The sequence below is a fragment of the Culex quinquefasciatus genome, chromosome 3 (genome assembly GCF_015732765.1).
Source record: "Culex quinquefasciatus strain JHB chromosome 3, VPISU_Cqui_1.0_pri_paternal, whole genome shotgun sequence".
NCBI lineage: Eukaryota > Metazoa > Arthropoda > Insecta > Diptera > Culicidae > Culex > Culex quinquefasciatus.
The window spans coordinates 139,495,015-139,520,752 of record NC_051863.1 but is presented as its reverse complement, the minus strand read 5'-3'; the positions used below and the strand labels follow the sequence as shown (position 1 = coordinate 139,520,752).

Below are 25,738 nucleotides of genomic sequence, written 5' to 3'. Positions count from 1 at the left end.
GTAAGTGAATGGGTAAGTGAGTTAGTGAGTGAGTGAGTGAGTGAGGGAGTGAGTGAGTGAGGGAGTGAGGGAGTGAGTGAGTGAGTGAGTGAGTGAGTTAGTGAGTGATTGAGTGAGTGAGTGAATGCGTGATAGAGTGAGTGAGTGAGTGTGTGAGTGTGCGAGTGAGTGAGTGAGTGATTAGTCAGTGAGTGAGTGAGTGAATGAGTGAGTGAGTGAGTGAGTGAGTAAGTTAGTCAGTGAATGAGTGAGTGAGTAACTTAGTCAGTGAGTGAGTGAGTAAGTGAGAAAGCGAGTGAATGAGTGAGTGCCTGAGTGAGTGAGTGCATGAGTGAGTGAGTGCATGAGTGAGTGAGTGCATGAGTGAGTGAGTGCATGAGTGAGTGAGTGCATGAGTGAGTGAGTGCATGATTGAGTAAGTGCATGAGTGAGTGAGTAAGTGAGTGAGCAAGTGAGTGAGTAAAAGAGAGAGTGAGTGAGTGAGTAAAAGAGAGAGTGAGTGATTGAGTTATAGCTTCAGTTTTTAAACATTTGAGTGATTTTCACTGTTTCCGCAAATCGACTTTTTTCAACATAAGTTAAACAAATTTTCAGGAGTTCTCTTCAAATCATCTTCAAGAGTTTGGGAGATTTGGAAGAAGAGAGTTTTGTCCTGCCACAGGTCCACGCTACTATGTTGTAGCTATTTTGAAGAGCTCTTGTAGAGTTCCTGAAACTTTTTGCTACTTGAGCATACAAGTCCATACAATTTTGTGGGCTGGTTATACAAAAATTGTATCTAAATAAAAAAATTCTGTATCTTGGGAATGGGATGATGGGAATAGGAAATGGGAATTTATGATCGATTTGGTGTCTTCAAATAAAACGTCTACAACACAGTTCATAATGCATCTATACAAATTTATCGAGTATTAAAAAAAGGTATTTTTATGAACGTATCGAAATTATTTTCAAAAAATAAAGGTTTATTTAAGTTTATAAATTATCAGACACATAAGCAAATTTTGAATCGAAAAGGACTCACAACAATTTAAAAAATTGCACCGTTTTTTAGCTTATGCCACTTTTTAGGTTAAAATTTTCAAATGCTGTAAAAAATGGCATTTCTAGAGAAAAAATATTTTTAAATTCGTTTCAGGCTGCAAATTATTGAAAAAAAACTTCTTTTTTCGCATGTTCGAAAATGAAAGGGGTCGTACCGCCCCTCCGTCACGAGATATCAAAAAACGGACTTCGGATTCGTGATCAGGAACAAAAGTTATCCTATAGAACAAAGTTTCACGCAAATCGAAGAGGGATCGGGGCAACTGCTGTGTGAGTTGGCGGAGCATTTTTGTATGACCCAATCTCACCCCCCAGACCTAATGTAACCCCTGACGACGCTATATCGTTTATTCTTTGAAACTTTCAACCATTCAACAAATTTTATAAATACCATCAATCATTGATGTACTTTATCACAAATATTATCTTAAAACAGCTTAAAACCAATGTAAACCACATTATCCGATTAAACCAACTATAATTGTCAAGTCCAACTCCACTTAACCTGTCAACCGCGAAAACCTGCTAAAAGTCCAACCACCAACACGGTGCGACGTCTTGGCGGTCAAGAGCAGCACCAATTTCTGTCACGCCACATATTTTCATCCGCTGAAAAAAATAAAATCACCAAGCAATCAACATTCCACCGACTAATTCGCACCACATCACTTCACATTACTGCCGTCGTCCTTCACCAATCTCATGTAATAAACATCGCGTTCGAAGGCGGGTTCGGTACAGATTTTTCATGACCGTTTCCTTCATGTTTACACCTGATATTACCAACCAATGTTCCAAAAACAGCTCAATCACCCGCTAGTCAAGAGGTCCACAACTGGTGCATGCCAAAGTTGCACGTCAGTAGATTCTTGCCTGCTTCCTTCCGTGCGCACCTTAGTCGGAGCTACTTAGTTTCTACCACCCCGCTCTCTGGCTCACTCAGACATTGAACTAGTGAACCGTAGCAGAGTTTCACCATTCTTGTTTTTTTTTTTTTTGTTGCACATTAATGAAAACTAATGACTGACTAATTAGAAATTGCCACAGTTCTCCGGCTCAATTAGTGGGAAGCTCAGAAGTTCACACACACATATGTTTTGAGCTGAGTGCTTCGACTTCGGTTTTGAGAGGGTCCTACTCGACTTCGGATGGATGGATGATCGTCGTCGTCGGAAGTTGTTGTTGGGTTGGGTTGAGTTTTCCATGGAGTATCAAGCAGGTTTAGGGTAGGAAAATGAGTTGGATTTGTAACAAAAAAAAGCTATTTTGATACACCCATAAACTTGATAACTTCCTCAGTTCATCCCTTTCTCATACCAGAAATAATTTAGAGCTTGAGAAAAATGTTTATATTGAAATAAAACTACAGTGCACAGAAACCCAAACAGAGGAAAATGACTAGGGAATAAATTTTTTTTTATTGCTTGGACAAATAACATCGGCCAAGTTGTGATCTTGGTTGTATAGTATAGATTGTAAAATACCACGAAATCTTTCAAAATCTGGTTTGTTTAATTCGAATATATCTGTTGGAAAAACGACATATGCTTGAAGTCTTTTTTAAGCCAATTAGATGCGAAATACTAAGATTGAATAATTCTAGGTTCTGGGTTCCCAAATGTATTCTATTTAATGCAAAAATGTAAAACAATTTGAAATAAATAATTGAATGTGGACAGTTAATAATAAAACCAAAAGTACTACAAAGATGAAGAGGATTTAGCCATACCACATAGAATGTAAAAGAAATGTAATTATTATAAGAATGTTCGATAAAGTTATATTTGATTTCAAAAATAATTGAGTTCTGGGTACAATCTAAGTAAAGCATTAGTAGAACTACTTGTTTATCAAAGCACTTTCCTGTATTTAGTTGTCAATACGTGTGTGTATGCAGTCCCACCAAACTCTCCTTAGCCGGCAGCGAAATTATAGATAAATGATCATTCAGGAAGAACTTATGGTAAAAATTACGACCCAAGTCCTTTAAGTGCAAAAATTAAAGCGACCAGGCCTACTGCGTTGCATTAACCGCAGATATAGATTCTGTGAACGGATAACATTTCACAGAATCGACATGGAGGAAGAATGCGTGAACATACCGCACCAAACGCTCCGAATAATGGCCTATCTACAACCAACTTAACTTAGGTTCCTACGTAAGCAGTCAACAAGGTTGTTCGATGGCAATCAAACATCAGGACCAGTTTGCTACGATGTTCTGGCAACACCATATTTGACGATTTTGGCAGGGTAATAAGCAAGGTTTATAATCGATAGAATTATCGTAGATAATATTTTCGTCAAACGATAATGATAATGGTTATCGATATCGTTATTCCGATAATTCTATCGGTGATAAGCTTATCGCCGATAACGGACGATACTCATTTTTATAATCATTCTTAAATTGGCTTAATCCATCCAAAATCCAATATCATGTTAAATTTTCAATGCATTTGCTTAGAATATATTTTTTGATTATGTAGTCAAGTTCTCAAAGCATAAATACATTTTCATAATTTGCAATATGGGTATCAAACTAAGCGACATTTTACCTGCATTTTCACTGTTTTAGAGTTTTTTGAATGCAATTCTCAAATTTTCACAAAATACCGTATTTTATCGAAAATACTCAAATTTTTATAAATCGCAATAAAAACGGTTTGAAACTTTGAATGCATCTTCACTGTTTTAGAGATTTTTGTATGAAATACTCAAATTTTTGCAATTTTGCAAGCATTTTCACTTTGCATGCATTTTTACTTCACAGTGAAAATGTATGCAAAATTTCTTATCGTTTGATCCCATATTGCGAATTATAGAAATTTGAGTAATTTCGAGAAAATACGGTATTTTGTAAAAAATTGAGTATTTCATTCAAAAAACCCTAAAACAGTGAAAATGTAAGCAAAATTTTAAATCTACTGATACCCATATTGCGAATTATAAAAAAATGAGTTTTTTTTAAAAGAAATACGGTATTTTTTTTTAAATTTAAGTATTTCATTCATAAAACTTTAAAACAGTAAACATGCATGTAAAATTTCGAATCGTTTGATACCCATATTGTGAATAGTAAAATTTTTTGTTTTTTCGAGAAATACGATATTTTGTGAAAATATGAGTATTTCATGAAAAAAACTGTAAAACAGTGAAAATGTAAGCAAAATTTCGAATCGTTTGATACCCGTATTGCGAATAATAAAAATTTGAGTATTTTCGAGAAAATACGGTATTTTGTGAAAATTTGAGTATTTCATTCAAAAAACTGTAAAACAGTGAAAATGCATGCAAAATTTCGAATCGTTTGATACCCAGAGAGCGAATTATAATAATTTGAGAATTTTCGAGGAAATACGGTATTTTATGATTATTTTTTAAGTATTTGTACTTCAAATCTTATCATATTTTCAAAAAAAAAATTCTAAGAGAAAGCTTGAAAATTGAACATAATAAGGTTGGATTTAGTCAATTTTAGAAATATATTAAATATGAGTGGCAGTGCGTGGCCGAATGGTTACGCTGTCCGCTTTGTAAGCGGATGATTCTGGGTTTGATTCCCATCTGCTCCAACCTTCCATCGGATGAGGAAGTAAAATGTCGGTCCCGGCCTTGGTTGTTAGGCCGTTAAGTCATTCCAGGTGTAGGAGTCGTCTCCATGCCATAAGTACAAACAACACACCAAACCAAGCCTACTCCGGTGGAATCGCTGGCGGCGGTTGGATTCGCAATCCGAAGGTCGTCAGTTCAAACACTGGGGTGGAAGGTTCCTTGGAGTAGAAAGAGGTTTGGGTGCTCTCCCCATTCAAGCCTTCGGACTCCTAGGTTCGAGCAGAAACTTGCAATAGAGACCACAAAAGACCCGGGGGTTGTTAATGTGGTTTGATTTTTTGATTTTTTTTGAGCAACGATAACGATAGATTATCGTTACCGTCCCGACGATAACGATAGAACTTTCGTTATCGTTATCGAACCTCGATAATTTATTCGTTAACAGTTTCAGTGACCTACGGATACTCTGCATCATATTGAGATGTTCTGGACCACTAAGAACTTCCAGAAGTTACGAATTGAATATCTCGTCAGCTGTATGCTATCTTGTGACAACGACCATTTAGTACTATTCGAGAAAATCGATTTTTACAGTTTGATGATACATATTTTCAAAACTATGAATGGTAAAGCCAAACATTTTGAAGCAATCGGTTCGTACACTATCGCTTAACAAACGCTCCAAGTTTCAACTAATTTGGTTGCACCAGTTAAAAGATACAATAAATTATGTAAACAATAATATGAAAAGCACGTGTCACAAGTGTGTTTCGAAAGTAAAATTGTACTACGTGTCACAAGTGTGCACAGAATTCCCATACAAATTAAAATAGACCTAAATCAATAGTGTAACCGACTTAATCAGTGTATTTTCAAAAACAAAAGATTGCATTGCCTTCAGAAAATGTGAATCAATATAAATTTGTGAAAAACAAGAACATTTTTCCACATTTTTCCAACAACATGTATGACGTGTCACAAGTGTGCACGATCATTTTGATGATAAATTGGTCTATGTCACAAGTGTGTATTGCGATATCCGGGAAACGGAAGCGAGTTTCCAAAATCGGGTAATAGCATCTGCAAGTGTTTGTTAAGTATAGTAAAACGTCATCATTAACTCATTTTCGACCAAAATGGTCTATGTCACAAGATAGCACACAGCTGACGATCTATCAGTTCAACGGGTACCTGTACCGGTGTATTCACCATCGATATAGCTTCAGGTAGCTTCAGTGAGCCACGATGGACTCTCCACAATCTGTTGGAATGTACAAGGTCATACAGGAACTCCCGGAAGTTGAGGCCTGGATATATATCTGATCAACGGGGGTTTATATGGCTATATTAACCATCGGTATAGCTTCAGGTAGCTTCAGTCGACCACGATGGGCATTCTGCGGTAAGTTGTATTATTTTGGGTTATACTGAATCTCCCAGAAGTCATGATCTAGATATCTACCTGATCAAAGGTGGTTTATAAACCCAGATAGACCCCCTTTAACCAAGTAGATATCCAAGCCATGGATTCCGAGAGTTTCTGGATAACACAAAACAATCCAACATAGAATTCTACAGATCATGCTGTGTTAGAATTTTTTATCAGCATAATCCAAATCTTATACTAACTATATTTTCTTATAAAAAAAAAATCAACCAAATTTTACCAACCTAACTCTACAACTCAGTGGAAACCTCACTAATGAAGTTTAAAATTTTCACGGTTCTGCTCGTGTGTCGGTCGATCGGCGTTTAGGTTGATCGGCGGTGCTTTACCTCTTCGTCCACTATAGTTCTACTACCGAATCGACGTGGTAGATGTGTGTGGGTTCCAAACACATCCCAGAGAATCCGGTTCGGAGTTTTTACGATGAGTACTAAACGCTTCGGGCCAAGTTTGCTGTGTCACTTTTTGTAGTGGTTGTGGGCGTTTGCGGAAAATCGACCACATAGAATGTATCACCACGTGACGACTACTTTTTTTTTCTCTCGATTGTGTGCGTGTGCTAGAAGAAGAAGTCCTCGAAGTATCAATGACAGCTATGTGGCGCGAACTTCGGTTGACGAGCTTCGTACTATCCATTGGGGTGGTATAAAAACTATGTCTAGAGTCCAGAACGACATCAGATGTCCGTTTGTTAGCCTAAGGGTAACAGTTATCTAACGAAATCCTTTAGTGAAGAGTGCCTTTTAGTTTGGCTAATAGTTTCGACCCGTTTTTCGGAGATTTGCAAGTACTACTCGTAGACACCCAGCCCAGCTCAGCAACATCAACAATGTTGAGAGTGAGTGATGTTTGGTTGTTGATCTGCAGATCGTAGATCAGCTAGTTGGGTTAGGTAACTGGGCTGAACGAGAAGAAACGGTGGAGATATTATGTGATAAGTGTTCCTAAAAGTGCAATTGAGATCACTTGAGAGATCAAGCGGGGTTTTGCTTGTTGATGAAGATATATGCACACGATTGGGATCAACGGATGCTGAAGTGTGAATTGTGCAATTAGTGGAACTTGAGGACTGTTATGAGTTGAAGTGAAGTGGAACCAATGTGGAGAGCATTATTGGCAGTTCATGCATGTTATGGTCTCATACGGAGCAACCTGCAAAGATGTTGATATCAAATTAGAAGATTCAAAAGCTAATTATTTCTTATTAAGGGTTGATGTCTTTGTGAATTAATTAATTAATTGATTGCTTGAAAGATAATTTCAATTAATTTAAGAATAGCTCTATATTTGTAATATATATTTTTATATTTTCCCTCGAGTGACCTTTTTTCAAACAAAAACAAGAATTCATCTGTATCAGAACTAAAGGAATATCAGTTGTCATATTACTTACTATCGTTGCTTTAACACAAGGAAATTTCAAATTCATAATAATCATCCCAATTCAAAATTTTGTTATCCCGGGCAGACGGTAATAAGAAAATTCATGCCATTTAAATAAAAAATACTGTTAAAATTACAGAAAGTGTTATGGAATCTTCTTGAAAAATCCATTTTTGCATAAGGGTTTAATAACAGTTTATGTCATCATAACAAAATTTGTTATTGGTCTGATATTGGTTGAAAGACAAAACAACTTGGGAATAACATTTTTTGTTATGGAAGAATAACTCCAACTGTTATTGGGATAATCGGATTAATTGTTAAAATAACAAAAACTAATAACAAAGATGTGTTCGAAGAATAACTATCAATGTTATTAGTCTGTTATTTCAATAAAAATCCAATAACAAAAAAAAATCATAACGCAGAATAACAAATCTTGTTATAAATAACATTAAATGTTATTGGCTTAGTATTTTCAAATATCAAAAAATGTTATTCCCAAGTTATTTCCGTCTGCTCGGGATTCCATAAAATCTTCTTTTCAATAAAAAAAATTACCATAGTTTATTTAAACTTGAGCAATCTGAATATGAATTCAAAGACAACAATTTTTAAAATAGTTCAAATGTACAATAAATTGATATTTCGTTGGAGATTGTCATTTTATTTATGAATAAAGAATGTATATTGAACGAGCTCATTTTAATTAAAGAGGCTAAAACTTTGGTGATTTTTCTATTTTTTTAAATAAAAGAATAGAAAATTTTACAAACTACATGCACTTATTTTGTTAAACACCTTTTTTCCCTTCCAGTTTGTATCCGCCCTTGCGATCCTCGCCGCGACCGCCAAGGCCGCCCCGGTGGAACCGGCCCACTACTCGTTCGTGGCCGCGCACCCCCAGCACTACGAACATTCCGTCCAGCACCACTACCAGCCTGCCCCGGAGGTGCACTACCCGATCCAGGTGATCGAGAATGTCCACCACCACGGTCATGAGCTGCCCCAGAAGTACCTCGTGGAGAGCCATGATGTGCACCATCTGGACCATCACCACGAGGTGGCCGCCGCTCCGGTTTACGTCGATCATTCCGCCGCCGGCGGATACAGCTCGCTGTACGGTGGTGCCAGCCATGGCCTTTTGTACAACGGAGCTGGCCACCATGGTGGGTATGCCACCAAGTACAACGACTACTACGCGTATCCCAAGTACAACTTTGAGTACGGAGTCAACGATCCACATACCGGAGACCACAAGGCCCAGTGGGAACATCGCGATGGCGATGTCGTTAAGGGTGAGTCTCATCACAAGTCAACACTAAATTGAATAATAAAAATAATTCCACAATTCCAGGAGGATACATGCTGAAGGAAGCCGACGGAACGACCCGCGTGGTGGAGTACACCGCCGATGACCACAACGGATTCAACGCCGTGGTCAAGAAGATCGGCCATGCCCACCACCCGGAAACCCACAACCACCAGCACGTCGTTGCCGCGCCTCAGCCGCACGTGTACGGAGGCTTTGGAAACTACGCCGGAGCGTACGCCACCGGTGACTACTACGGCAAGGGTGCCACCAGCTACGCCAAGGTCTGGAAGCAGGAATAAGACCTCCGCCCGCAGCTCCCGGACCCCAGTATTAGTCAGCAGTGGTGCCAAAGACGACCCCCCGCAAAACGGAAAAAAAGAAACATGATGGCATAATTATAATTATTTAAAGCTTGCTTTTTTTTATTAGCTTTGTTTACGAGATGGATACATGCTAGCTTCAAACATGAAAGGCGAAAAGTTTTAGCCAAATACGCTCTTCACTAATGGTTATCGAATGTTGTGCTTAAATGTACTATACGAAGATAGATGTCTTGTTCAACGATGAAAGTGTTGGTAGCTTCACATGAGCAAACGATTGTTCATTGATGGACCACACTAATTGGCAAGGTTTGATCTTCAAAAATAAAAATGAAAATAAATAAATCGATCTGTGATAAAAACAAGGAAGTTCAATCAACAAGATGACATCAAATCATAGGAGAAATGGGGGTAAGACGGTCACCCAAAGGTAAAAATTCATTTTAAAATAAATATTCATTAGTACAGATCTTAGTTGGACTTCTCCTTCATACAGTATCGCTTCGCTTCGCTTCGCTTCGCTAGGAGACGGTGATTTTAGCGGATTGCAGACTGGATTTTCGCCATGTGATGTGATGATTGTCTAAGCCCAAGTTGCCTAGGAATCGATAATTGGGTATAGAACCAATTCCACCTGAACCAGATTCTCACCACCATGGCAGCCGTCCATTGCCGGCCGCTCCCATCTCCACCGCGCACCAGGGACAAGGATAGGGGATTTGGAAGACGGGAAGTGTTGATGCTCCACTTTTTCAGAGTATTAAGGGAAAATCTCCACGGTATCCTCAAGTAAGTTTCGCTTGGAGTTGGACGGTTTTTGGGAAGGTGAATGGTCTGAGGAGCCACCCTAGGCGAGTGGTAACGACCGTTTGCATTGTTGTTCGAATTCTTCGTGTGTTCTCATTTCTAATGGGAAAGCTTTCAATTCTTCTCATCTCTTATTGGATGAATTCTATCAGTCGCCCAGGCTATTTATAGCGAGGTATTTTTAGATTCAATTTCAACTGCGCTTGCAATCTTGCATGCAATCTTGTTTGAGTTCTGATGTTCAACTTGCATTCAATTTTGATTGTTTGTCCGATTCTTGGATTCAACTATACCATTCTAATTCCTCCTCAAGCTACCAATGCTCCACGGTTAAGTGGAAAGCATTTTTGCTTGCCAATCCTAAGGACAGGGGATCGAACCCCGCCGTGAGCTTTTTCATGATTTTCCAATTTTTATTTCCATTCCAAATTTAATGAGTCCAGAACTTTCTCGTTGGGAGCAGATGGGTATCGAACCCAGAACCATTCGCTTATAAAGCGAACATCGTAACCATTCAGCCACGACCGCTCCTTCCACGATGTCCCTTGCGATCTAGTGGACTGTAACTTTTCTCGGGGTAGATTCGGATTCGCGCGGAACGGTTTAAAATCGGTCTTTCCAAAGTCAAGCAAAACGCGTCTTTCTTCTCTTGACAATGGAGCTTAACTCAGTTGGACTTCTCCTTCATACAGTATGTAAAAAAAGTATTTACACCCCTTGGGCACTATGCACATTTTGTGATGAAACATGTAAAAAATTTAAAGTTTGACAGGAACCTAGTACTACGTTTTGTTCAGAAACTCATGCCAAACATTTTGCTACAAAAAGCTCATGAAAAGATGATTTCTATAAAGTTTTATAACAAATACTATTACGAAAATAAAAGGTGCAAAAGTTTGTACACCTTCGAAAATTAACATAAATAATGTTATTTGTTGACAAATCACCATAAATCCAGTCTCCCAACTCCAAATAGGCGTCCTTGACTGATTAAAAGAATTTGGATTGAATATAAAGTTTACTAACTACTTAGTATAAAAGTTTATATAACTCTGGAAATTCTATATAAAACTAAACTTAATTTTGCAAACTTTTAATTGAACTAAATGTCAATATATTACCATATAATTGCTAAATAAACATTTTGGAGTGGGTATAACACCGTTTTGGGGTATTTGTATCGATAGAATAGATTTTCGTTGGAATTTCGTGCCAACCTGAATTACGTCGTAGGAAAATCCGCCGGCATCCGAACCGATCCACGATTCACAAGTCAACCTATGTGGAATCGGAAAGGGCATAAAATTTCCGATCTTTGATACCCAAACATCTAGGTTTTCTTTAAAACCTACGTTTTTAAATACCTAAGCAAAAACGTTGTTATGGTTTCGTTTGAGCAACCTGCCGAAAATGTATGGAATTTCGTAATTTTGTTCTCGTGGATCAAACTTACTTTTGCCCAGGTATTTAAAAACGTAGGTTTTAAAGAAAACCTAGATGTTTGGGTATCAAAAGATCGGAAATTTTATGCCCTTTCCGATTCCACATAGGTTGACTTGTAAATCGTGGACCGGTTCGGATGCCGGTGGATTTTCCTACGACGTAATTCCGGGTTGGTACGAAATTCCAACGAAAAATCTATTCTATCGATACAAATACCCCCAAAACGGTGTTATACCCACTCCAAAATGTTTATTTAGCAATTATATGGTAATATATTGACATTTAGTTCAATTAAAAGTTTGCAAAATTAAGTTTAGATAAGTTTTATATAGAATTTCCAGAGTTATATATACTTTTATACTAAGTAGTTAGTAAACTTTATATTCAATCCAAATTCTTTTTTTAATCTGTCAAGGATGCCTATTTGGAGTTGGGAGACTGATTTATGGTGATTTGTCAACAAATCACATTATTTATGTTAATTTTTCGAAAGGTGTACATACTTTTGGCACCTTTTTATTTTCGTAATAGTATTTGTTATATAACTTTTATAGAAATCATCTTTTCATGAGCTTTTTGTAGCAAAATGTTTGGCATGAGTTTTTGAACAAAACGTAGTACTAGGTTCCTGTCAAACTTTAAATTTTTTACATGTTTCATCACAAAATGTGCATAGTGCCCAAGGGGTGTAAATACTTTTTTTACATACTGTAGAAATTACCTAACTTGGTATCTTCAAAATAAACTTTTCTTAACTTTTTATTAATTAAATTTTTTTCGATCCTCCCTCCTCTTGTAAGACGGCCGCTGTTTTTGCAACTTAGATAACTAAAATAAAAATACATAAAAACTCAACATTTGTAACAGATACTGTTTAGGATACTATCATTATCATTTTGAATCGACAAACTATAAGAAATATGCCCAGAAAAGCTTTAAAACAGTTAATAAACCAAGCATTTTATTCCAATGAAAAATATTACGTCACACAGGTGATCAAGGCAATTTTTTCTGACTTTTAAAAATTTTGTTAACAAATTACACATCTGTTTTGCAAAAAGTGGCTCAAAGTAACTTATTCAGCAAAAAGTACATTATCATCGGATATTTGGGTAACTTTTATCATGTTTAGTAGCTTTAGCAATTATGTTTTAGAAAAAAAAATCTTGACTTCTAAAGTACTCGAATTTTTCAAGCTAACACTAGTAAACATTGAGAATTAGTCTTGTTGAGACCTGAGAAATTTCTCAGTACTGTAATTTACTGTTTTAAGAATTGTTATAATTAGAAAAAGGAATATAGATTCCGTATGATGTTAATGTTTTAGGAGCTTAAATTCTGCATAAGAATTTCTCCAGCATTCCTGCAGATCTATCTTCACGCACACGTATCAACTCAGAATCAAATTCTGGGCAAATGTCTGTGCGTCTGTGATTTTTTTTTTATTTCGGCTGAACTAATTTTGTCCGGATTAGTTACATTCTGTCCAGTTTCGGGACCCATAAATTGGTATTGAAAATTGTAAAGTTTAATTCATTTGTTCAATAGTTATGCATACAAACAATTTCTATGGATGTAGAAAATGCTTGATTTTGAGATATCCTCAACAGTTCCAGCTCAGACGTCGTCCTTGACTTGCGACTTCTTACGGATATATTTCGAAACTACCTTGATAAACCTTTTTAGTAAGCATTCAGACTTGAGTGTCTAGTGCTTACAAAATTCCCGGGAAACGGGATTTTTTTACAAATTTCCCGGGAACTCCCGGGAAATTTTAAAATTATCACAAATTGTTCTGATCCTTTTCTGATTAATATTTTGCAACAAAATTGTATATAATAGAAACTTAAATGATCAAAATAAGTGTGAGGATCAATTTATGCCTTGACCTCTTGACAAAAACCATTTATTCGTATTTTTGCCTTCCTTACCTTACTGAGGAAAGGCTATAAAATCACTCGAAAACTGAACTTCTCAATTAGACCTCTTAGACCCACCTTCATGTATACCTATCGACTCAGAATCAAATTCTGAGCAAATGTCTGTGTGTGTGGTGGGATGTTGATCAAAAAATTGTCACTCGACTATCTCGACATTGGCTGAACCGATTTTATCCGTTTTGGCGTCTTTCGATCTGTCTTGGGGTCCCATAAGTCGCTATTAAAAATTATGCAGTTTAATTAAGTACTTCAAAAGTTATGCTTAAAAAACGATTTTAACAAAAGTCCGGAAGAATGTAAAAAGGGTGGTTTTTGCAAGAAACCCCGTCATGCTATACATTTTCAGAAAGGTATTTAAAAGACCTTTCCAACGCGTTTAAAACATTGAAGATCTGACAATCCTATCAAAAGTTATGAGCACTTAAGTGTTATTTATACGCTTTTTGGAGGCCGGATCTCAGATAAGTTGATGAAAACGTTGTCCGGATCTCTCATGCGACCTATCGTTGGATAGGTATTTAAAAGACCTTTCCAATGCGACCAAAACATTGAAGATCTGATAACCCTATCAAAAGTTATTTGCACTTAAGTGTTATTTATGTACTTTTTGGAAGCCGGATCTCAGATATCATGATGAAAACGTTGTCCGGATCTATCATGCAACCTGTCGTTGGATAGGTAACCAAAAGACCTTTCCAACGCGTTCAAAACATTGAAAATCTGACAACCCTACCAAAAGTTATAAGCACTTAAGTGTTATTTATACACTTTTTGGAGGACAGATCTCAGATATTTTGATGAAAACGTTGTCCAAATATATCATCATCATCATCACCTTTCCAACGAATGTGAAGAAGGCAGGATTAAGTAACGTTTTTATAAAGAAGTTGCTATGTGAATAAAATTAATCCATGCTTTAAAACCTTAAAATTGCCTCTAAATCTTTCTATATTAATGATAAAAGATAACTAAATTGAAATGAAAAAAATTCAGAAAATATGTTTTTCATTACATTTTCTTTTTCAGAACAAAGCATACTAGTTTGAGCTAATGAATAAAAAGATAATAGATAATTAAATTACCTTAAAAATCTGCTTTTTCACTTGATAGACAATTTTAATGCAATCACAATTCAAAGTTTTCATATATAAAGAGCGAATTTTTGAAATATGTTTGCATTTATATAAACGGTAAATTTATTTAATACGCATTAGTTTTTTAATGATTCAGCCTAACAAATGACTTCAGTTTTAGAAATTTTTAGCAAAAAACGTAGTTTCATATTTAAACTTCCTATGCCCTTGGTAGCTCATACCGAATGATGATACCAAATCAATTTCATTCAATTTTGTCATGCTAAAAAACATTTAAAAAAAGTTAATTTAGGTACCTTATTTTAAATGATATAATATCAATTTCCGTTTACAAATCTATAAAACTTTATTTTCATTCCATAATATGTATCTTAATTTTGGTTGCCCAAGAAATAATCAAGATTTATTCCCAGCTGAGTGCTTCAGCGATATTAATTGTCTGACATAATACTTGACATGATTTTTTTTACGGTCAATATGAACAGTAAATTGAATTGAATAAAATAAACTTAAGTTCTTTAGTATTTTTTTCTGTAAATTTTTAAAAAAGTTTTAAAAAGTAATCAAATGTATACTTTTGCTTGAATTTCGGGAATTCCAGGGAAATTTACAAATTTCCTGGGAAACGAAAAATATATTTTTTGGGAAATCCCGAAATTTTTTTTCCCTGGACGGGAAATTGGACGCTCTAACTCAGACGTGGTCTAATACAAACAGGAAGCTTATCCAAAAAATTAACACAAAACAATATTTTTAGATGTAAAATTTTATTCTAAATTAAAAAGAATTTTTTAAAATTTTAATTAAGTTCAACGTTTTTTAGTTGTATTTATGTTTAAGTTGAATTATTCAACACATTTATTTATTTTTTTCAGTGAACAGCTGAGAAAAATCTCTACAATATGCTTTTATATGCTTTGGAATATGGCCTTGCAAGGAATCAAAATTACCAAAAAAATCGTTTTCTTTAAATTTCCTAATCGATGATCTTTTGGAATCAATTATCAAATTTTCAATGTTTAAAAGTTAATCTTTTGTCAAATTTTCGTAATCCCTTGATAAAATATTTTCAGATTCTAAAAATAATAACTTACTTTTCAAAAGAGAATTCATATTATTTGACCCTATTTAAATTTAAGTCGTAATTCAAAAAATCTGAAAATATTTTAAACAACATTTTAAAAATTTCACACAAGTTTCACTTTTTCTATTTAAAATCTAATAAATGGTTTTCAAGATATAATCGATTGAAAATTGAGAGTCGATTGGGTAGAATTAAAAAGACTCATTTTTGGTAATTTTCATTCTTTGTTGGGCCTAAGGTCAGATCAATAATGTTCAAAAAAGCAAATTGTGAAGATTTTTCTCAGCTTTTCGAATATTTTTTTTCAATGATGCTATTTTAAGAAATTGAAAAAATACAGTTTTGTTTAAAAGTTTAACTGGAAATAGCTATAAACGGTGCACTTGATCAAAATTTAACTAAATAGTTTAATATTACAACTAAAAATGATTCATTGAATTTCGATAATTTCTAAAATCCACTATTTTTTCAAATGATTATAACTTGGCCAAAATCAAAACGTCCGTCATACCCTATAGCTCGAAAGTTGACACTTTTTGTCTATTAAAACATATCAATACATTTAAAAAAAAATTCGAAAGTAGTAACGGTCAAATTCGCGTTTCGAGAATTTATTTAATTGCCCTAATCATAAACTACAAGTTTGAGAATATCTTTTTTCAAGATACATAAATTTGTATGAAGAAACTAATGATTCAAAATGGCTGTCTTTAACCAAAGTCTCCAACGGATGCTCATTTGTGCTACGCGAATGCAGACCTGCATTCTCTTTGGATATGAGGAGCAAAAAACTTCGGTGCACTCTTCAAACAAACAAGTATAAATATCTTTGCACCAATAACTTCCGTCCATCATTGTACTTTCTCCTGCACACCAATTCACAACTAACTGTCTAGTTAGAAAAATCAAAGTAAATAAGCCACTAAAATGTTTAAGGTAGGTTCATCAACAACAATAAGTTTAGATTGTTTTAAAATCAATTTATTTTACAGATCATCGCTTTAACCCTCACCATCCTGGTCGCATCTTCGGCTGCCAGCGAGCAAGTCGCGCTACCGGGTGTGGCCGGGCACGCCCAGTACAAGTACCAGTACGGGGTGCAGGGCGTCGAAAACGGAGACCACAAGGGCCAGTGGGAGCACCGCGACGGGGACCAGGTGCAGGGATCGTACACGCTGCTGGAGGCGGACGGCACGAGCCGGGTCGTGGACTACAAGTCGGACTCGGTGCACGGCTTCCAGGCCCACGTCAAGCGGGAAGGTCACGCCAAACATCCCACCGGCGAGAGCTACGCCAACTTTTATCAGTTTTTTTGAAGAATTGATTTAGAAAAAATGAATTAATGTACTATAATTTGATCTCTCAAGGGCTTGCTTTCGAATTGTTTTTTTGAGCAATATTTAGAATGAGTCATCATAATCGGTTAAGATTAAATTGAAAAACAGCTCGCAAAGTTAAATACCTTATGAAACGAACATAATTATAGCAGAGTACTTTTTTTTCAAGATTGTTTTGAAATATATTAATTGATATTTAACTGCTCTGTGCTATAAAATCTTAATGAGTTGTACGAGAGTTACTCGTGATAATCATGCTGGTAACGACTACGAAAGAACATGCTTTTATATAGCAGCACGAAATCAAGTGGCTTAAATTTAAGTATGTATATCCACTAATCCACCCCAATCGTCCCAATCAAGTTTGTTATGATATCATTCCCCTTCTGTCTCGCACCGTTACGTCCGAAGCAAAACGTCACACGCAACCATAATGACACACGCTCTTTTGACTCGAACGAAAGAGAGAGATTAGCGTAAAACAAACATCCCATTTATGTCAGATCAATATCCAGCACCCCTCCCCGAACGTGTCTCCAAACGTGCTGAAACTGCACGAGATCGATTATGTCAGAATCATTCCTTTGTACGATCACCACAGACTGATCGTGTAACACTACCACACGCACGTAACGCACCCCCCTCATAGCTGGTCAACCCGGTTACAATTTGCCAAAAACAGAGAGGACTCTTTAAAAACGTAAGAGGCAGCTACTGCGCCCTCTTAAAGCGCGCATAACAAACAGGTCGGGGAAAACGGAAAACTCCAAAAGCGGGTGCCATTTAACGCGCCCCTTATGGCGTTTGCGGCGCCACGGGAAGGAGTCGCTGTGAAATGAGTCTCGATCTTTTTTTTATTATTATTATTATTATTGATTGCTGAGTAATTCTCGAATTTGATTTGATTTGATTTGATTTGATTTGATTTGATTTGATTTGATTTGATTTGATTTGATTTGATTTGATTTGATTTGATTTGATTTGATTTGATTTGATTTGATTTGATTTGATTTGATTTGATTTGATTTGATTTGATTTGATTTGATTTGATTTGATTTGATTTGATTTGATTTGATTTGATTTGATTTGATTTGATTTGATTTGATTTGATTTGATTTGATTTGATTTGATTTGATTTGATTTGATTTGATTTGATTTGATTTGATTTGATTTGATTTGATTTGATTTGATTTGATTTGATTTGATTTGATTTGATTTGATTTGATTTGATTTGATTTGATTTGATTTGATTTGATTTGATTTGATTTGATTTGATTTGATTTGATTTGATTTGATTTGATTTGATTTGATTTGATTTGATTTGATTTGATTTGATTTGATTTGATTTGATTTGATTTGATTTGATTTGATTTGATTTGATTTGATTTGATTTGATTTGATTTGATTTGATTTGATTTGATTTGATTTGATTTGATTTGATTTGATTTGATTTGATTTGATTTGATTTGATTTGATTTGATTTGATTTGATTTGATTTGATTTGATTTGATTTGATTTGATTTGATTTGATTTGATTTGATTTGATTTGATTTGATTTGATTTGATTTGATTTGATTTGATTTGATTTGATTTGATTTGATTTGATTTGATTTGATTTGATTTGATTTGATTTGATTTGATTTGATTTGATTTGATTTGATTTGATTTGATTTGATTTGATTTGATTTGATTTGATTTGATTTGATTTGATTTGATTTGATTTGATTTGATTTGATTTGATTTGATTTGATTTGATTTGATTTGATTTGATTTGATTTGATTTGATTTGATTTGATTTGATTTGATTTGATTTGATTTGATTTGATTTGATTTGATTTGATTTTTGATTTGATTTGATTTGATTTGATTTGATTTGATTTGATTTGATTTGATTTGATTTGATTTGATTTGATTTGATTTGATTTGATTTGATTTGATTTGATTTGATTTGATTTGATTTGATTTGATTTGATTTGATTTGATTTGATTTGATTTGATTTGATTTGATTTGATTTGATTTGATTTGATTTGATTTGATTTGATTTGATTTGATTTGATTTGATTTGATTTGATTTGATTTGATTTGATTTGATTTGATTTGATTTGATTTGATTTGATTTGATTTGATTTGATTTGATTTGATTTGATTTGATTTGATTTGATTTGATTTGATTTGATTTGATTTGATTTGATTTGATTTGATTTGATTTGATTTGATTTGATTTGATTTGATTTGATTTGATTTGATTTGATTTGATTTGATTTGATTTGATTTGATTTGATTTGATTTGATTTGATTTGATTTGACTTGACTTGATTTGATTTGATTTGATTTGATTTGACTTGATTTGATTTGATTTGATTTGATTTGATTTGATTTGATTTGATTTGATTTGATTTGATTTGATTTGATTTGATTTGATTTGATTTGATTTGATTTGATTTGATTTGATTTGATTTGATTTGATTTGATTTGATTTGATTTGATTTGATTTGATTTGATTTGATTTGATTTGATTTGATTTGATTTGATTTGATTTGATTTGATTTGATTTGATTTGATTTGATTTGATTTGATTTGATTTGATTTGATTTGATTTGATTTGATTTGATTTGATTTGATTTGATTTGATTTGATTTGATTTGATTTGATTTCTTATCCTCTTGCTTTCATATAGGTAAATCGCCTCCAACCTACACAGCAGGTGCCCCGAACCCTCTTCAATTTGCGTGAAACTTTGTCCTAAGGGGTAACTTTTTTCCCTGATCACGAATTCGAGGTCCGTTTTTTGATATCTCATGACGGACGGTGATGAGATAGAAATTTTTTGTCATAGGGACTTTTATGTAAAATTGGACGCCCGATTTGATGGCGTACTCAAAATTCCGAAAAAACGTATTTTGTATCGATAAAAACACTACAAAAGTTTTAAAAAGTCTGCCAATTTCCGTTACTCAACTGTAAAATTTTTTGGAACATGTCAAAATAAATATGAAAATGCTTATTAAAGCAAGAAACGTTTCCACTGAGAAACTATCCATACCGATTTCGTCGTTATAAAAAAAAGTGCCATAATATGGATATGATATAATGGCGAGCATAATCGAGCGAAAGTGACCAGAAACGCTCAACCGGCTGAGTGGAAGGAAAAACGAAGATCGGTGGAGGCAAGACAGCTTAACTCAAAACCCAACTTGACCAATTTATTGGCCCATAATGGCTCGCGCTCCGTCTGTCTGGCCGGCACAAAATCCGTTGAATGACTACTAGGTACCCGCTAATTTCCAGTCGCACAATGCAACGGAGGTCCGTGGGGCCGGGGGCTTTTCAATGTCTCTCAAGGCCATCGGGGGGACGACCGGCGAAGACCAACGACGACATCATCAAGTTGGTGTGGTGTGGTCAGTTCGGTGGACGCGTGTGCACGTGCAAACGAAACAGAATGTTCGGCGTGTGAAAAAGATGCCGTGGTCGCCGCTGCCTTTTTTTCGGGTTCGTCTTCTGCGGCCAAATCAGTCACCGGTATAAATATTCTTCGGTTCAGTGACGAAGGCATCAGTTCACTCGCAGCATTCGTTCTAAACTAGTGTTTTGTGTTAGTCGTGCAGGAGATCCAAAATGTTCAAGGTGTGTGTTGTGTGTGTTTGGGTGGGATTAGTGAAAAATAACTGCTCTGAATAAAAATGCAACAATGATTCAGTGAAATGACTTAACAGTCTCAAAATGAGTGCAAGTGATTCTAATCTGGAATGTAAATTTCCCCCCTCAGATCATCGCTTTGGTTGCCTGCCTGGCCGTGGCTGCCGTTTCGGCCGAATACTACCTCGGGGAGCACGTGGAGCACAAGGAGTACCACTCCCACCCCAAGTACAAGTACGAGTACGGTGTAAAGGACGGACACACCGGTGACCACAAGAGCCAGTGGGAGCAGCGGGACGGAGACGTAGTGGTCGGACAGTACACGCTGGACGAAGCCGACGGAACCCACCGCGTTGTCGCGTACAACTCGGACGACCACAACGGATTCCAGGCCCACGTGCAGCGCGTCGGACACGCCCACCACCCCCACGGAGAGAGCTACGCCAACATTGACCAGCACCACTAGGAGGGAACGGGAGGGAGAAGCCCGTTCGGACTGAGCAAAAAATCGTTTCGTTTTTTATCACATTAAGTCACCATCAAGTTGTTGTTTTTTATTTAGAGTTGCGTTTTCGCAACCATGCCAAATCAATAAAATGTTCCTCGCTCGTACAAGTTACTTCGATGTGTTTTAATTCTACAATTAAGTTCATGTGTGTGGTTTAAGAACGACATATTCAAAAGTTCAAGCGAGAGTTTAAATCTACATTAAGGTGTAACGGGCCATCATTAAATATGGCGATAAAATATGGAGGAAAAACATCCCGTTCCCCGTTAACGATGATACTTTCCCGTTCCACCTTATTCGTTGAAAATTTGAAACTTTTTCTAAAAAAATATATTTCTTAGCACTTCTATTACCGTTAAAATTATAGAAAAATAATCACTGTGTTCGAAACTTCCACTAGAACACAGGAAAACTTGCAGTAACCTCGAAAAAGCTTAATTTTCTTTAAATTTAGCCTGTTTTTGAAAAGTATATTGTTACCATACAAAAACAGGTGCACTTTTAAACACTTCAAAACTAGCGTTTCAATTACCTTACCTCCATAAATTGCTAATCCCTCGACGTGCTGCAGCCCGGAGAATCAGCCGAGAACGACCAAACACAGCAAAACTCGCGATTTTCGCGAAAACTAGCATCGAAAAATGCGAAGTGAAAATTTTCCGCGAGTTTTTTTTTTGTATACAAACACCCTTCAACACAACCATTCGTTACACAAATGTTGATAGTCATCACGAAAGTGGTTGCCAAAAATTTCAGTCAAGTACATTATATGAAATTCACAAAATACCTTTTCTAATTTGATTATTTGCCACGTACTGATGTAAAATATTGAAACAATTAACGAATATATTTTTTTAATGATAAATTATAATTAACATAAGCATAAAAGCTAAAAAACAACGATATTTAATTTGGGCAATAAACAACAATTTATAAAACTCTGCCCTTTTTGGCAACACTTTTCACTGAAGCTCAATGTTGTGACAGCTGTGATTTTTGCTGTCGATCTGTCAGTTTCAACGTTCAGCGTAAAATTACTCCGAGCCAAGATTTCCAATTTGGCCGGCTGATTGCCAGTTCAGGCCGTCCGGATATTCTGGATTTTACCAACGAACAAGAACTTTCTCGGTTGCGGCCATCAAGGTAGGGTAATCCGCCAACCAACAGCTGAAGATCAACTCACGGCAAATGAAAAGGTTGCACTGGGTCGATGCCAGATCAAGACGGATGTGGCCAGTGAGGAATACATCCAGTCCAGCACCATTCCGTAGATCTTGAGCTGCTTCTCGGTGGATCGTTCTCCTTGCTGGCCACATCCGGGTCGGCCTGATCTGGCTGCCATCTGACGCAAACTTTTCGGTTGTTTTGAGTTGAGGAGGGAGATGTTCAAGCCTTGGATTTAGATCTGCTGCTCGGAGAATTGTCCTCCTTGCTGGCCACATCTGGGACGGCCTGATCTCACAAGTCGTGGTTGAGTGGGGCTTGATCTGGCTGCCATCCGGCGCAAGCTTCTCATTTACCGTAAGTTTAAGGGGCCAGACCGTAGGTCGGCAGATTGCTCATCCTTGATGATCGCATCCGAGAAAGGCTTGATGTGGCTCCCACCCGGCGGAAGGTTTTCACTTAGCGTTAGTTGAAGGTTCGTCCTCTTGTCATCTGTCGGGGCTGCTTGTCCTCTTCGTCGATCAAATCTGGAAAATCCGGACGGCCTGAACTGGCATAATAGTGAATCTTGGCTCGGAGGAATTTCACAAAGTCACGGCAAGTGAAAACATTCCGCCGGGTGGGAGCCACATCAAGCCTTTCCCGGATGCGACCATCAAGGACGGATAATCTGCCGACTTACGGTCTGGCCCCCTCAACTCACGGCAAATGAAAACCTTGCTGCGGATGGCAGCCAGATCAAGCCCCACTCAACCACGACTTGTGCGATCAGGCCGTCCCAGATGTGGTCAGCAAGGAGGACAACTCCCCAAGCAGCAACTCAACATCCACGGCTTGAACAATGCCCCCCCCCCCCCTTCTCTTCCTTCTCTGCGCACAACAACCAAAAATTTTCGTTGGATGGCACCCAGATCAGGCCGACCCTGATGTGGCCAGCAAGGAGAATGATCCACCGAGAAGCAACTCAAAATCTACGGACTGAGCAGCCACCCACCTGTTCATAACATAAACAGCATAACAGAAAACAAGTACATAAGACGTTTTGAAAAAGTAAGCAAGATATAACATCACTACTACATTTATACTCGGTTGACGTGATGACTAATACATGTAAATTTCAATGATCATCATCGTACCAATACATTCACACCGCACTAATACATCAACATTGACGATGATGAGGCGTTTCACCTTAACTAAACAATTTCTTTAAGACTTGCTTGACTTCTTGACAAAAAAGGTCCTACTTGACAGCTCGTTCCAAGGAGACCATGGTTGATCCATCGAAAAAATGTTGTCTTGTTAATTTTTTTTTTGCATTTAAATGAAAAGAAATGATTAGAAATGGTTTTTAATCATGTTTTTTTACCGTTGTACATAAAAATCGGCAATGGGCTTTAGGACTCTATTTTGCGAAAAAAAAAAGAGTTTATTCAACAGAATTCAGCAAAGTAAACATTTCCAGAGTTTTTTAAAGGTTCAATCTGGGTGCTGAATAGTGGTTCGCAAAACGGCCTCAATTTTGAACTGTCAAAGTGGAACCAATTTACTGTTCGCCAAAAGTAGAGAGTATTGTGATCGGTCATTTTAAAATGTTTTTTTTCTTTTTTTTTTGCAAGAATGAAAAATGTGTGGCTTTTGAGAACCTGGGGTCGAAGTCTTAAGAACCTTAAGAAAGTTGAAGCTGTCTCTATTGTTTGTTCTGGTTTAGTGAACATCCTTTCTATTTGTTGGATCAGCTTCGCTAGCATTAGCGATGTTTTTTCGCTGGATCAGGAAGAACTGCAGGATTCCATAATCAGTCAGGAAATTTATCTGCGACATTGCAGAATTATACTCTCTCCGCAGTTCTTCGTCACCCGTAGAAAAGAAAAATCTATTCTAACCGATTGAAACGCGACAATTTTCTTGCAAAAAATGTCAAAAACTAGTCAAAATAAAACATATACTACCGATTATAAAATAGCTCATTTACCAGTAAGAAAAAAATCATGCTTGTGCTTGAACATCCTCCTACTTTGTAGATGTGAACAACGTGGGATCATTCGAAAATCACGTTACGCATTCTCTCTATTCATCACCCAGGGTTCAATATACATAACTTTTAATCTTTGGTTGATGAGTTTTTTTTTCGTAAAATCGCGATAACTCGTGATGTTTATAAGCAAACCCCTTATGTCTATAAATCAAAATGTTTGTAATTGTCTGCTCTACAACTTTTTAGAACATTATTACACTCTAAAAAATAACCCTGCAAAGTTAGAAAAAACACGAGATTTTAAAATGAAAATGTTTGTTCTACATGAAAAAATGACCCTTCTGGGTCAATGTAGATTCGAAAAGAACATTAAATTTCCCATAAAATGACATGTTCCAATTTTTTTTACAGTCGAGTAACGGAAAATTGCACAGTTTTTAAAACTTTTTTGGTGTTTTTTTCGATGAAAAATATTTTTTTTCGGAATTCTGAGTACGCCATCAAATCGGGCGTCTAATTTTACATAAAAGTCCCTTTGACACCAAATTTCTATCTCATCACCGTTTCAGGCTGCAAATTATTGAAAAACATCTATTTTATCGCATGTTCAAAAATGGAAGTGGTCGTACCGCCCCTCCGTCATGAGATATCAAAAAACGAACCTCGGATTCGTGATCAGGGACAAAAGTTACCACTTAGAACAAAGTTTCACGCAAATCGAAGAGGGACAGGGGCAACTTTTCCCGATTTCGTGTGAGTTGGTAGAGAATTACCCACCAGGTACAAAAATGTGTTTTATATCGCAATGTTTATTCTAAAAAATTAATAATTAGACAATTTTCTTTTTCATATTTAAATTGGCAAAAATACCAAAATTATGAGGGTTTAAAGAAATTAAAAACTATAAAAAATCTTATCAAAAACAAGGGGGGAGGGGGGTCTGGCAAAATGTGACGTATATTTTGAGGGGGGTTCAACTTTGTGTGATAAAGTGTAACATAGGGGGGAGGGGGAGGGGTTAATTTTGGCTAATTTTTGCGTGACATACTTTATTGATGACGCCATACCGCAAAAAGTTTTTTTTTCGCTGAAATTTTTGTTTTCCTCAAATCTTACATTTATTGAAAACTAATGATAGCAAAACTTCTCAACTAGTTAAAAAAGCATTTAAAAATACTTTATTCATTCAAATGTTGAGACTATAAGGTCTGTTATTTAAATTTTGCGGATTTTTTTGCCAGTGACATATTAATATTAAACCAAACATGCTTGAAAATCATTGATAATTGCATTTAAAATTTAAAAAAAATAAGTTTTACATACTGAAGATAACAATTTTGCCCTCAGATTTTTCGGGACGAATGGAGGAGGGGGGTTAGGCGACATAAAATTCGAAAAATATTTGCAATGGCCGTATATAAGCAAGTAAACTTTATAATTATTTTCACAAACTAATTTAAATGACCAGAAATTATGTTATTTGTTCAATTTCAGAAAAATCGGGAAATACCAAAAATCTTTGCTGATAAGAAAATTTGTCAAATTCAATCGCTGTAATCATTCATATCTGCAGCGGACCAACTATATAGTATTCATTTGTTGCAAAGGTATTTAATCAATTTTGTGATGTAGTGTAGCCGATTCGAAAAAAGGCCGCACTCTGCTTAAAAATCAAGGGT

General features: G+C 36.1%; 2 protein-coding genes across 3 annotated transcripts in view; both read left to right on the top strand.

Moving 5' to 3' along the window:
- The window catches only part of LOC6034636 (cuticle protein 19), a 72,961-nt gene extending 51,933 nt beyond the window's left edge, over positions 1-21,028 (top strand). Inside the window, exons 1-2 of one of the 2 annotated variants that reach the window (XM_038264202.1) lie at positions 20,324-20,397; positions 20,540-21,028. In XM_038264202.1, the coding sequence (XP_038120130.1) occupies positions 20,389-20,397; positions 20,540-20,875 (345 nt within the window). In that variant the 5' untranslated portion in view covers positions 20,324-20,388 and the 3' untranslated portion in view covers positions 20,876-21,028. Of the gene's footprint in view, positions 1-20,323; positions 20,398-20,539 lie in introns of those variants that run through there. The other variant, XM_038264203.1, reaches the window with a different exon arrangement.
- Positions 6,856-9,127, top strand: LOC6034631 (adult-specific cuticular protein ACP-20). The gene is made up of 3 exons (XM_038264197.1): positions 6,856-6,884; positions 8,247-8,727; positions 8,787-9,127. Exons 1-3 carry the CDS (start codon positions 6,876-6,878, stop codon positions 9,041-9,043), a joined length of 747 nt encoding a protein of 248 aa, XP_038120125.1. The 5' UTR covers positions 6,856-6,875; the 3' UTR covers positions 9,044-9,127.
- Positions 21,029-25,738: the final 4,710 nt, after the last annotated feature.